General features: G+C 68.4%; 1 protein-coding gene across 2 annotated transcripts in view; it reads left to right on the plus strand.

Moving 5' to 3' along the window:
- Window positions 1-963: 963 nt before the first annotated feature.
- Window positions 964-14,057, plus strand: part of SYT7 (synaptotagmin 7) — a 31,366-nt gene continuing 18,272 nt past the window's right edge. For both annotated transcript variants that reach the window (XM_072865947.1, XM_072865948.1), the window contains exon 1: window positions 964-1,094. In XM_072865947.1, coding sequence (XP_072722048.1) covers window positions 1,064-1,094 — 31 coding nt within the window. In that variant the 5' untranslated portion in view covers window positions 964-1,063. The remainder of the gene's footprint in view (window positions 1,095-14,057) is intronic.

A 14,057-nucleotide genomic window follows, 5' to 3' on the forward strand; every position in this document is an offset into this window, starting at 1 on the left:
GCTCTTCGCCTGCATCTCGTTGGCAAATGCCTCTTTTAGAGGCAATAAACGCCGGGGCAGAAACCGCCTTTGTGTGCCGGGGGGGGAGATAACGGGAGCGAGCGCACGGCTCGCACCCGCTCCAGGACTCCGCGCCGGGTTTTCCGCCGCCCGCAGCGCCCGCCGTGCCCGCAGTGCCCCGGCAGCGGCCGCCGCGCCCCGACACCGGGAAAACCCGGCCTGGAGCGCAGCGGAGCGGAGCGGGGCAAGCGAGAGCCTGCGGGGGTGGACGGGGACGTGGGTGGCAGCGCGAGGGGGGGTGCCCCGGGGGTGCTGCCCCCTGCGTGAGTGCGGTGCCTGGGGTGTCCCCGGGAATGCCACCGTGTGCGTGTGCGTGCACCCGCGTGTGCGTGCACGCGTGTGCAGTCCTCTGTGCTACCCATGTGCGTGTGCAAGCCCCTGCGTTCCCGCGTGTGCGCGCACAGCGCCCCGCGGTTGTTGCCATACGTGTGCGCGGTCCCCGCGCGGGTGCGGTGCGTGGGTGCGTGCATGTGGTCCCCCGCGTGTGCCGCCGGGCGCGCGTGTGGTACCCATCTGTGTGAGCGGGTGCGTGTGCGGCACGGCGTGTGCGGGACTGCGGGTGTGTCACACCCCGCGCGTGTCCCCCTCCGTGGCCGTGCCGGTGGCCGTGCCGGTGGCCGTGCCCCCCCGTGCGCAGCACCGACGCCCCCTCCCCTCCCCTCCCTCCCCTCCCCGGCGGCTGCAGTTTCCTCTCCCGCCAGCAGCGAGCAGCAAGTGGATGCGCGATCGGGGCGCACACGCACACACACACACGCACACGCACACACGCGCGCACCCCGCCGGCAGGCAGGCAGGCAGGCAGGCAGCGGGCGGGCAGCACGGGCTCCGCGGGGCTGCCGGCCCCCGCCGCCGCATGCGGGCCCCCGCCGCCCCGCCGCTGCCCGCGGCCCCCGCGCCCGCCCCGCCGCCGCCGCCCGCCGCCGCCGCCGTCTGATGAGCCGCGGCCCCGCCGAGCCGGGCAGCCGCCGCCCCGCCGCCCCGCCGCGCCCCGCCGCCCGCCACCATGTACCTGCACCCGGAGGCTGCCAGCGCAGGTGAGCCCGCCGTGCGCAGCGCCGAGCACCGGGGAGCCGGGGCGGGGGGACGCACACCGGGGCTCGCTGCCGCCGCCGCCCCCCGCCCCCTGCCCGGCCCCGCCGGCGGGACCGGCCCGCGCCGCCCGCCCCCGCCCCCCCCCGGGGCCGCGGCGGCCGCTGCCCGGCTCCCCGCCTCGCCTCCCCGGCTGCGGCTCTGCCGGAGCGGCCGGTGGGGAGTTACGGTAGTTCGGGGAGAAAGTCACCGCCGCCGCTTTCAAATGAGTCACCGCCCTGCAGAGCTGCCGGAGCCCGGGCGGCCCCGGCCCCCCGCCCGGGGACACCCCCCCCCTCCCGGGGACACCCCAACCCGCGGGGCCGGCACCCCCCTCCCGGGGGAGCGCCCGCAGCGGGGCGAGCCCCAGCCTCCAGGCGAGCCCCCAGTCCCCCCGGCGAGCCCCCAGCCCCCGGGGCTGAGCCCCCAGCCCCGCCGGGTGCCGGCAGCCGGACAGGCATGCGGTGGGCAGCGCATCCCCCCGCTCCTCCTCGCTCGCCCCCTCCATCCTTCTGGGGGTCCCCCAGCCCCGGTCCCCGGCACCGTCCCGCTGCGCCTCCGCCTGCCGGGGTGGGCGACTGGGGAAGGGGCTTTCGCCGGTGCGGTTTTGCTGAGCTCATGCTCCGAAGGCATCGGTCGGCGCCGGTACTGGGGAATCTGGGACGCTGCCGGCGAGGTTTTGGGCGTGCAGCCGCCCGGTGAGGGCTGCCCGAGCTGCCGGCAGCCGGTGCGGAGGGGAAGGGAAGGGAGGGAAGGGAAGGGAAGGAAGGGATGCTGCCGGTGCGACGCGGCTCACCGGGGCCTGGCAGCCCTCAGCCGCGGGGTCCCGGGGCCCGGGGAGCGGCCGCCGGCGGGCAGAAGGACAGCATGTCCTGGGTGGCGTGGGGACGTGGGGACGTGCCGGCGGGGACGCGGGCGAGCACCGACGCGGGGAGAGCGGGCGCTGCCGGGGCGAGCTGCAGGCGCTCGGCAGAGCCAGGCCTGCGGGAACCGGCGGGTTGGGGCAGAGCTGGGGACCGCAACACGCTGTCCCCCGCAGCAGGTGACAGCGGCAGTGCTGCCCGGCAGTTGGCAGGTCCAGCCAAGCCACCTTCGAGGTGAAGTTTCCGCCTGCCCGGAGGCCGAGCGTTGCCTCTCGCTGCAGTCCGGGAGCAGCTCGGACCCGTGCTGCCCCGTCCCCGCGACCCCACGGGGATGCCCGGTGGGCAGGGGAGCGTGGCACGGCACTGCCGACTGCTTGGCCCAAGGTCACCCGGCGGGCCGGTGGCAGAGCGGGGACGCCAGCCTGTCCCCGCTGGCAGCAGCGCGGCAGGGCTGCCCTTCCCTCCCGGTGCCCCAGGTCCGCGCCCGAGTTATTTCCCCTCCAAACTTGCATCTGCCCCCCCGTTTGCCCCCCCGGCCCTTGCCCCTGCCAGATGTCCCCCTTGGTGTTCGGTGGGCCGCTGCCGGCTGCCTGTGCCGCTGCCAGCGCTGCTCGGCAGGCTGCAACGTTAAAAGGCAGAGCCTGAGCTGCTGGGGTTCGGGGGTGCAGACCCCCTCTCTCCCCACCCCAAACCCTGAGGTCCCCGGCTGCTGGGTCTCCCATCACGAGGGAGTTTTCCCACGTCACTGGCCGCGGCTGTGCCGTGGCGCCTGGGGCCGTGGGGTGCCGTGGCAGAGCCGGGGGTGCGTACACCCGTGCCGGCGGCTCTCGGCTGGTGCTGGGACACCATCTGCTTAATTCACCGTTTCCCCCTGCCCCTGCTTTTCCTCCCGTGCCGCTGCTCAGCCGCGGTGCCACGTGGGCGCCGGGTCTGTCCCCCACCGATGGAGGCTGGGAGGGTGCTGGCGGCTCACACCCCCGCTGGGTTTGGCAAGAGCCAGGAGTTTTGCCACGCCGCGTCCCTGCGTGAAGCAATGCCCATGCCCCCGCGAACCCCTGCCTGGCTCCTTGAGCCGGAGGCGGCACCGGCCTCGTCCCCTGCTCTGTGTCACCGTGTGGGGAACAGCAGCTGCGGCCCCCCGCACTGACGGCGTTTCATGGGGGGAGAAGATGCCATGTGGGGAAATTCGGGAAACTTTGCTGCCGTCTGTGCTGTGCTTTGCAGCCCAGGGAAAGGGGCTTTTGGGGGGCAAGGTGGAGCTCAGAGGTGATGCTGGGGGTGGGAGGTCTGGTTCTGGGGTGGAGACGCCCGAGGGAGCCTGGCCTCGGCTGGCAAGAGGTGTTTGAAATTGGGACCGAGCTGAGGCGCTTCCCAAAGCAGCTGCCTCCATCTTGGGCAGCTTTGCTGGGGGGCCGTGGGGGGCCGTGCTGCCGGCGGGGCCATCACCTGCGCTACCTGTGTCCCGTGATGTGTCGGGAGAGCCATGGCTGAGTGCGAAGCAAAGATTGGGTCTGAAGACAAAGGTACCCTCTGTGCCACAGGGACGATGTCCCCCAACCACCCACGCTGGCTCCGGGGACGCCGGGCAGTTCCCTCCTCCCTGCTGCGATGCGAGACCCCCCCCTCCGTCCCCGTCCCCACTGCTGGTGCCAGCTGTCCCCTCTCCAGGGAGGTGGTTGCACCCCAACTGCTTCGTCTTCTCAGTGCATCAAGCAGGTGCTGGGGGGCCCCGGGTCCCCCTGCCCCACGTCCCCATCCTCCTGGGCTCTGGAGGGAGCGTGGCGAGCAGAGCTGCGCCGCGGCAGCCCCGATGGAGGTGGTGAATCAATAAGCAGGCAGCTGCCTGTTTTCCCCCAGCGCTGTCTCAGGGCGGGCGATGGAGAGGTCTGCGCGCTGGCGCGGCGAGTGCTGGGGGCCATGGGAGCGGGTCCCTGGGGCTGGGACAAAAGCCAAAAGCTGGCTTCAAAATGGACTGAAACACCCTAAGGAGCGAAGCGGGGGCCGGGCAGGGGGCCGAGGCGTGCGTGGCGTGGCTGGGAAGATGGGGGGGAAGCGCGACAGCCGGGGAAGGCAGACAAAGAGCGGAGGGCTGGCAGGCGGCTGGCAGCGCGCGGGCTGGCCGGCCTCGCTGGGAGCCAGGCACCTGCTGCAGCCATGCGTCCCGCACGGCACGGGCACGGCGCTGGCGGCTCCAGCCCCCTCCCTCCCTGGCACCCCCATACTGCTCAGGGTTGGGGATCACCTCCCTGCCAGCCCCCAGCCCCTCTGCTGCGCCGGGAGTGGGCTCAAGTCCAGGGGATGCTCCTGCCTGCACCTCGGAGCATCGCCCACGGCCTCACCCTGTCCCTTCGTCCCCCAGCGCTCACGTCCCCCCATGGCAGCTCCATCCCATCCTCCGGGGCAGTGGGGTGTCCATGCAGATGCTGAGCCCCCCCGGGGTCTCTGTTGCCCGCTCCCTCCCAGAGTCCTGCCTGCTCTTGCTCTCTCCCCACCACCCCCGAGCCGTTCAGCCTCCCCATGCCCGGGGGGGACCCACGCACAGACATGTGACACGTGTCCCAGGGCCCACGCACAGCCAGGGGACAGCAAGGACAGGGTCGGGGGCCGCAGCCAGGCAGGGGGTCTGGCTGGGAGGTCTGCCTGATCCCCCCCCCACCCCCCCCACCAAGGAGCAGGAGAGGAGCTGGAGGCGGCTTTCCACCGCCTGATCTCGCGGCTTTTCAGCTTGCCGGGGAAGGGCGGGGGAGCGGGGAATGAAGACAGATGCAGATAATATCGCTGCCACCCCCCGGCCCCTGGGGGCTCAGCTACAATATCTATTATAGATGGATTCAGCAGGGGAAGGGCTTTCGAAGAGCTGCCGGCGGGGCCGACGCACAGGGACTGCGTGCAAAGGCAGAGCGGCAGCGACAGCGTCGAGCGGGGGCCAGGCGGGAGGCTGGGCTCCCCAGGCTGCGACTGGGGGGCCAGGGTGCGTGTGTGGGTCCAGGGTGGGCTCGGGGGGTGGCGGGTCGGGCCGTGGCAAGCGGCAGGTCCTGCATCCCTGTGGGTGCCAGCCTGGGTGCGGTACGGGAGTGGCTCTGCGCCCACCTGCGAGCTTGGGGTGCCCGGCAAGCACCCCATCCCCTGCTGTCATCCCTGGGCAGCTCCGCTCTCAGCCCTGCTGCAGGAGGGAGAGGGTCACCTTGGGGGGAGTTAATGAGGTTTGAAAGGGAAGCAGCCGATCGCGCTGACGGAGATGGAGCCAGGGTGGTGGCGGAGGGACAGCACAGCACAGCAGCCCTTCTCCCTGTCCTCCCAAGTGGGGGACATCGTGGGGACAGCCCCGAGGCTGCAGTCTGGAGGGCTCCAGGCACCCATGAAACGAGGTCCATGCAGCCCTTCCCCTCCGGCTGGGTCTGTGGGACATTGGTGGCTGCGGGGGGGGACGATGGGTGACCGTCCCCGCTCCCCCATGGGTGGCCGTCCCCGCTCCCCCAGGGTCTCAGCGTGTGTCGCTGGAGGATGCACCCCAGAGCCCAGGGTCTGCAGGAGGATTTCCACCAGCCCCACGTCCCCCAGGCACCTGCGCCCAGCTCTGTGTCCCCAGTCCTCCATCTGGGGCCTTCCTCGGCCCTTTATTCCCCTCCTCTGCCTCCTCTCTCCTCCCCCCTGAGCTGCGTTTCTCCATCTTCCCATGTGCTCTCCGCTGGCCCTCCTCTTCCTCCTCCGGCACCGCCAGCCCCCTGGTTGGGGGCTGTGGCCGATGCTGAGCATCCCCCCTGCGCTGAGTTCTCTGCGGGGCTCCTGTCCCTGTGGTGGCCCTCCTGGCCACAAAGCTCAGCGTCGGCATGGGTCCTGGGTCCTGGTGGCCGGGGGGCACTGCCCAGGGAGGGTCAGGGAGCTGGGGAAGCAGGCGGGGGGCTCATATGGGGCTGGGCACGGCACACGGAGCCTGCTCGCTCCGGTCCCCTGGGAGCCTCTGGCTTTCTGCCTCCCTCTCTCCCGCTGTCACCCGAAGTGCCCGGGAGTGATGGAGGGCCCTGGGGCGAGAGGCTAAGTGGTGGCGGCGGCGTGGCGGTGCGAGAGCTGGCAGTGCTAGAGCTGGCAGCGCTGCTCGCCGTGAGAGCCCAGCCTGCTCCTCCGTGCCCGCCACCGCTGCCGGGAGAGGTTTCTGCACCCAGGTGAGGTGGGGCTGGGGCTGCTGCTGGGGTGGGGGGCGATGCCCGGGGGGCTGCGGGGGAGAGGCACAGCCAGGACCGCAGGGCTCGTGTTTTGGGGCAGAGATGACCTGGAGCAGGGGCTGAGCAGAAGCCAGCCCCGCCGGGGTTGAGGGGCATCGTGAGGCTGTCGGCAGCTGGGTTTGAAATGGGGAGGGCGACGGATGGAAACCCCGTGGGACTCGGGCATGGGGGCAGAAAGCCCCCGAGGCTCGGGGGGTCCGGGCGCTCCTTGGAACGAGAGATGTGGTGGGGACCACTAGGCAGAGAAACCACATGCCTCTCCGGAAATCCTTGGCCAAAAATAGCCCAGCACCGGGGGAAGGAGCGCCTTCACTTGCCAAATTCTCCCTCCACCGTGAGTTCCGGCTTGCGGCCGCCTCGGTGGGGGGACGGGTGGCAGCCCCTACCGTCACGGGCGGCTCACCCGAGGGGCTTGCCCGAGGGTGCCGTGGGGTCTGCTCTGCCACGGGGCCGGTGGCAGCTGCGTGCGTGCGTCGCCCGGGGCCTTGCGGCTTCGCTGAGCGGCACGTGAACGTGTCGTGCATGCATCCTGCGTGCCGGCTGCGTACTGGAGCAGGGCAGAGGCACGGCTGTGGCGCGCCGGCAGCTGCCAGCGTGCTGGGAGAGCGCAGGCGGGGGGGATGCCGGCGGGCAGCACGGCCTGGCTGGGGGCTTGGCAAGGTGCTGGGTGTCCTGGGCGTCCTCTCCCCATGAGTGGGCTGATTTGGGGGCAGGTGCTGAGAGCAGCCGCAGGGTGCCGGGAGCTCTGGCTCTCCTCTCCCTGGGGAGTCGTGGGCTGAGCCTGTCCCGGTGGCTACGGCCCGTGGCAGGAGGGTGAACCCTGCCACGCTGGTGCACTGACGGCTGCCGTGCCCGCCGGCCTCGGGGAGGGCTGTGTGGCTGATGCGCAACCCCGATGCCATACCCAAACCGGGAGCGGGGGCTTACTTCGTGAAGGCAGCATGAAATGAAAGCCGGGTGGACGAGGGACCTGATGGCTTAAATGGCAAAACACCCATCCCATCCTCCATCACACAGGTTTCTCACTCTGCCCCTCACCGTGGCGCCAGGGCTCGAGGGACACGTCCGTGCAAGGCAGCAGGTTGGGACAGGGGATATCTGGCTGCACCCAGGCACGGGAAGGAGCTGTGCCGTGTTTTGGGAGGGTGTCCCCTTCCCCCAGAGCCCACGTGGTGGGGACGGTGCCGGTGGGCACTGCTGTCCTCGGCGCGGTGCTTCTGCCGGGCCCGGGTGTCTTGGCATCGCTGCGGCACCGGGCACATAGGTGCTGGGGGAGAGGTGCCGGGGGTGCCCGCACAGGGTGCTGCTTGCTGGGTGCCTGGCACCGGCCGATCCATCCCGTAGGGTCCCTGGCAGAGGAGGCAGCACCGCGCCGGGGGGGTCTGTGAGAGTCCAGAGGCAAAGCCCCCAGGGCAGGCAGCTCTGCGTGGGGGAGGCAGAGACGGACAGATTGACAGCTCCGGGGGATGGACAGATGGCTGGATGGAGAAGCAGATGTGTATGAGGGATGGATGGATGGAGAGATTGATGGATGTGTTGGAGAGGGGGATGCATGGATAGACAGACAGATGCACAGATGGAGAACAGACGCCCGTTCCCTTCCCTCTCGCCCCGGGCATGCCTGGGGTGCTGAGCTGTGGCGCCGCACCGCTCCTCTTCCCCGAGGCTCGTCCGACGGTGGGATGCTGGCCAGGAACCCGCCGGGGCAGCGGGACGGCCGCGGGGCTCCCGGTGTCCCCCGCCGAGCAGCTTGTGCCCACGCAGCCCCCGACAGCCCCCAGGCGGGTGGCACCGCCGGACCCCTCCAGCTTGCCAGCTCTGCAGCCGCCCGGCTCTGCCGCGTGGCACGCCAAGCCTGGCTCAAAGCAGCCCCCAAACGCCCAGCAGGTTGTTTCCAGGGATGGCGGCGAGGCCTTGTCCCCCCTGGGAAGTTTTGCATCCTGGCAGCCCCCGCCATGCCCAGCCCCTCTGCCTCTGCCTGCGCTGGGGGCATGGGTTTTGCCTGCCTGCTCTGCCCGCCGGGCAGCCCCGCCGTGGTCCTGCCCCGCTCCCACCCGCATTGCGCCCGGGATCCTGCACAGGAGCGAAAGCTGCAAATTCACAGCTTTTCAGCTGCAACCTAAAAATAAGAGGTTTGGGAAATATCTAGCAAATGAGTGGGAGGATGAGAAGAGGAGGAATTAACGGCCTGGCGCCAGGCAAACAGCATCTGGGAAGCCCCGGTGTGGCAACGCCGCCGCCTCGCTCCCCGCCCCGTGGCCCTCCGCCACGGCATGGCCCTCCCGCAGCATAAGGGGATGCTGTGATGCCATGTGGGGCAGGATCAGGCCCCCTTCCATCCCCCTTCTCCGCAGCATTGCCCCATCCCCTCCCCAGCACCATCGTCCCCATTCGGGCTCAGCGTCACATCCCACCCCGGCTCCGCGGTTCGTGGCGACGGCTCGCGGCAAAATGTGGTGGGGGGGAAGCGCTGCTCGCTTGGCACCTTTTCCCGCTCCCCCCTCCCCGGGCACGCACGCGTTTCCGCTGCCGGTTTGGCGAGGCGGTGAGCGGCGCGGGCTGGCACGCTGGGCGCCCGCTCGGCAGCGACGGTGGCAGGCGGCTTGGCACGGGGAGAAGTTTCTCTGCGTGGAGCCGTGGCATGCCGGCTGCGGGGAGAGGCTTTGATCACCGCTTCCAGAGAGCGCAGCGGGCAGCTGGGGCTGGGGGGGGCTTTGCACAGCTTTGATTTCTCCCCCGGGGTACTTTGCATCGATGGGTCTCACCGCTGGGCCGGGGCGGGTGGGAGGATGCTGGGGCAGACGGGGCTGGAATACCGAGCGGCTGCAGGGGAGACGCCGTGCCCGCCCCAAGCTGGGCGTTTTGGGCTCTGCACCCAAAAATACGGCCCTGAGAGCCTGGCGGGGGCCGTCCTCGCTGGGGCACCTCGCTGGTCAGCCCCAGCCCTGTTGCCAGCAGGTGCTGTGAGCTTGTGCCCACCCTCACCCAAGGCCCTTGGCCACTGGCCACTCCACGGAAGAGATTTCTAGCCTCTCTATCCTGCTCAGGAGCCTTTTGCTTGGGAGAGTGGCCAGGAGCTGAAACCCCAGCTGGTGCTTTGCCCTCCCAGCACTGCCGCGTGCCGGGGCGGGAGGTGCTGCTCCAGGGCCGTGGCATCGGTGCAGGTCCGTGGTGAGGAGCTGGGGACAGTGGGGGAGCTGTCAGTCGAGTCTGAGTGCCGGGACGGGCACAGGGAGACAGGGCATCCCTGCCGCACGGGGAAGGCGATTGGCGGGGAAAGGGGTGTAGCTGCCCTTGAGCGTGAGGGTCTCGCTGTGCCAGACTCAAGCGATGTCTGTCCTGGAGAGCCGAGTGTGCACAGGGCCACCAAGACGCACAAAGCAACTGAGATGCGCAGAACCACTGAGATATGCAAAGCCACCGAGGTGCACAAAGCCACCAAGATGTACAAAGCCATCACGATGCACAGGGCCACCAAGATGTGCAAAGCCACCAAGGTGCACAAAGCCACCAAGGTGCACAGGGCCACCAAGATGTGCAAAGCTACCAAGGTGCACAAAGCCACCATGATGCACGGAGCCACCGGCACGTGCAAAGCCACCGGGACGCACAGGGCCACCGAAGTGCACAAAGCCACCGAGACGAAGACAGGCCAGGGAGGAGACGGGAGCAGGCTGGGGCACCGCAGGGTGTCCCCGGGCTGGGCTGCCTGCATGGGGGTGCCCAGCTCTGCCACGGCACCAGCACCCACCACCACCCCGGCACGGGGCTGCCTCCCTGCGCGTCGCCGGTGCCGGAGCTCAGCCGCGTGTCGAATCCGTTGGCATCGGCGGTTCTCGCCGCGAGCGCCTTGTCTCCGCCAGGCCGATCTTACAGGATCTCCGGCTTAAATGCTCCTTAAAGAAGAATAATCCCTCTCGGATTTCTGCGCCTCTCGCTTGTGCTCAGATCAGGTTTTGAAGTGTTTCCTCCACAGCCACAAAGGCTGGAGCTCGCTCGTGCTCCGGAGGCAGCTAATCCCACGCCTGCACAAGCGGTGGCTTAGGGGAGATGGGCACGCAGCGGCAGGCTATCATCGCCGCCACCATCCCAGGCACCCGGGGGTCCGTGGGCACAGGGGGCTTCGAAGGGCCCCCTGCTTGGCCAAGCGCATGGGTCCTCCATGCCGAGGTGCACGCTCGCAGGAGGGCGTCTGGCATGGGGACCCTCTCCCTGCGTGCAGGGACCCTCTCCCCCTGGCACGGGGACCCTCTCCCCTGGCGCGGCCGGCTGCTGCTCAAGCAGCACCACGCAAATCCCACGCTGAAGAGCTGCGGTGCTGACGAGGCAGGTAATCCCCTCATCGATGACCGGCTCTAAAAGTGGAATTATATCCCATCAAGCGGCATTGAACGGTGATAAAAGAGCTGCAGGGCCGCACTGCCGTGCCCCGTTCCCCAGCCTCTGTGGCCATCCCCTGCTCCGTCAGCGGGTGCGAGGGGTGGGGAGAGCTGAGCCCTGGTGCCTCCATGGCGCTTCAAGCCCTTTATGTCCTCCAAGGGTGGACGCGGGGTCTCCAGCTCATGGAGCAGCCCCTCGCTGTGCTCTTGGGATGAGGCAGGAGCAGCGACGGGCAGGTGTGATCTGGGGGGGCACACGGCTGCAGGGACTCCAGGGCAGGGGTTTGGACCCCCACAACGCGTGGGGCTGAGGTCCCACCTCTGCCATCTCGCGAGCTCCCGGCTGTACCCACGCCGGCAGAGCAAAGAGATTTATGGCGAGTGTCACATTTGTCACCCAGCTCCTCCTGTCCCCTCCAGCCTCTCGGTGCCCCTGTGCCCAGGGCCACCCGCGCCATGGCATCCCCATGCCGAGCATCCCAACCAGGGAGCAGATGCTGCCAGCACAGGGACCCCACGCAGCGCCCCGGAGCAGTGACCCAGGGCTGGGGGACAAGCCAGGAGCTCCGCTCCGCTCAACTTCTCTAATTAACCGGTGCTAATTGCCCGGAAAACGAGTCATTTAAATCGTGCTGAGGGCTCCAGCAGGCTGGGGGCCAGCACCTCTCCCCCAGCCCTGGGGATGTGGCCAGCACTGGCTGAGGGACGTGTGTCCCCGCCGGGGAGGGCTGGCACCCACCTGTGCACAGGGACCCGCGGGGCTGAGCCTGGAGGTCGCTGGGGGCTAAGAGCCACGCCGTCGGTAAGCCCGCAGCATCGCGGTGTAGAGCCCTCGGGGCAGGCAGGTCCCCGCCGGCGTAACCATCGGGCTCACCGGGTGACGCCAGGCTTGGGGCTGCGATGGCGGCTTGGCACGGAGAATTTGGCCAGGGGCAGGTACTGCGCATGGGGACCGGCATGCGCCAACGTCCCTCTCCAACCCCTTCAGCGGCAGTGTCCGGGCACCGCGCCGGATTTCTCCTTCCTAAAAGCAGGGTAATCCCGCATTTGTGCCACGCCAGCACCTCTGCAGGCAGCACGCGTCCCTTCCCCTCGCCTTCTCCCCTTTGATTTCCCTCTCGCCGGATTACGTTGAGGATGAACTTGACCCCGCAAGGACCGAAGCATCTCGAAGCTCCGGGCTAAGCCCGGAGGAGTTACAGCGGGGGTCACTCTCACCGCAGTCATTGGCGTGCCTCTTGCACAGCAGCCAGGCAGGGCAACCCTCTTTCAGCATGTCGCCGTGTCCCCAAGCAGGCGTCAGGGCTGTGGGGTACACCGGGGAGGTGAGTCAGTGTTTGGAGGGGGCAGAGGAGGGCTCACCCCCATTCCTAGCCACGCCAGCCTGCCCAGTTAGCCCATGTGCCGAACTTGAACTGGTTGGGGTCCCGCACCGCCGAGAGCTGGGCATCCCAAGGGGGGGGCTGCCCCAGCCCTCCCCGCCAGCGCGGCTGCTTTACATCCCCCCAGCAGCTTATCTAGCTCAGGTTTATAAATGTTTGAAATTAAGGGCTGGTCCCAAATTCCCTCCTAGGCAACAGTTGCTAAGCGAGTTTTATACACAGGCTCCTCGTGACCGAGGAGCGATGGAGGGGCCCCCCTCGCTGGGTTTGGATGGAGGGAGCATGTGTGCCAGCTGGCTGTGCCGCTGGTGGGGGGCTGGCCAGGAGCCGGGACCCTCCATCCCTATCCCCCAAAACCCCCCGGGACGACTTCACCACCCTCCTGCCCCCTCCATCCTGCCCTGGCAGGGGCTCAGCGCCAGCCGTGTGGCTGCTTTAGGGGCTTTTATAAAAATCCCCTTTATTGCCACCTTCCCCTCTGCTTCTCTTTTTTATTGCACCGGAGGCTGTGGGGCTGTCGGTACTGCGGCCGCTCCGGCACCCGTCTACGTGCCGGGGCGGGAGCGGGGTGCCGGCAGCACCGGGGACCCTGCCGCGTGACGGAGGGATGCCTGAGCCCCCGATCTGGCCGCCCGGGCCACTGACTCATCCCAGCCTCTGAGCCGCTGGCAAATTTCATTACAATAACAAGGTCTGCGGGCGAATTAATTATTAACAATTATTGTTTAATATTTATACTGCAGTACAGCTACAGGCGGGCTGCTTCGGCCTCGCTGCTTCCCACCGCCGGCTGTGGCTCAAATGCTGGCCTGTCCCGATCCCGGGGTGCAGCGCTGGCTGTGGGGGTCCTGCCAGGGGAGGGGGCCGGGCGGGGCTGGGGGTCCCACCGGACCCCCCCCAAGCCACCTTGGGTCCATATTAATCCTCCCGCGGTGCCAGGGCCATCGCGCTTGCTGGCAGCGTGGCCGTAAGCTCGGCGGCTGTGCTGGGGCTGCCGGATGCTGGAGACACCCTGTGCCGGGGCAGGGGCCGTGGGGGGAGGCAGGGCAGGTCCCTCGGGGGCTGGCGAGGGGTTTTCCTGCCCGTGGGGCTGCTTGGGTGCAGGACGGGAGCAGGGTGGGTGGGAGATGCCTGCCTGGCCCTGTAACCATCCCCAGCGCCCGCAGGGGGTGATGCTGGAGCAGCAGAGGGGTCCGCCCCCACTTTTGGGGTCCCCAAGTTGTCCTCATGGCCAGGCTGGGGAGGAGCAGAGGAGCCTGCTGCCCGAGCCCTCCCCAGCAGCCCCTGCCAGGCACCTGCACTGCCATTTGGGGTGACTCTGTGTGGGTTGGGCTGACTCAAAGAGGGAACCCCCACTGGGGGGTGGCTGCGGGGCACCGGTGGAAAGGGCATGGATCCAGCAAGGAAACAGGGGATGGCTTGTCTGGAGGGGAGGGGAAAGGGGAAAGGGTCGGGATGGGGAAGGGAAAGGAAAAGGGGAAGAGGATGGAGAAGGTGAAAGGATGGGGAAGGGATGGGGATAGGGAAGGGAAAGGAAAGGGAAGGAAAAGGGGAAGAGGATGGAGAAGGTGAAAGGATGGGGAAGGGATGGGGATAGGGAAGGGAAAGGGGAAGGAAAAGGGGAAGAGGATGGAGAAGGTGAAAGGATGGGGAAGGGATGGGGATAGGGAAGGAGGAAAGGAGGAAAGGGGAAGGAAAAGGGGAAGAGGATGGAGAAGGTGAAAGGATGGGGAAGGGATGGGGATGCGGAAGGGAAAGGGAAAGGAGAAGGAAAAGGGGAAGAGGATGGAGAAGGTGAAAGGATGGGGAAGGGATGGGGATGGGGAAGGGAAAGGGAAAGGGGAAGGAAAAGGGGAAGAGGATGGAGAAGGTGAAAGGATGGGGAAGGGATGGGGATGGGGAAGGGAAAGGGAAAGGGGAAGGAAAAGGGGAAGAGGATGGAGAAGGTGAAAGGATGGGGAAGGGATGGGGATGGGCATTAGGAAGGCAAAGAGGAAGGAAAAGAGGAAAGGGGAAGGGATGGGCAAGGGGAAGGGATGGGGATTAGGAAGGCGAAGGGGAAGCAACACAAAACAACAGCCG

The sequence above is a fragment of the Ciconia boyciana genome, chromosome 6 (genome assembly GCF_034638445.1).
Source record: "Ciconia boyciana chromosome 6, ASM3463844v1, whole genome shotgun sequence".
Classification (NCBI taxonomy): Eukaryota; Metazoa; Chordata; class Aves; order Ciconiiformes; family Ciconiidae; genus Ciconia; species Ciconia boyciana.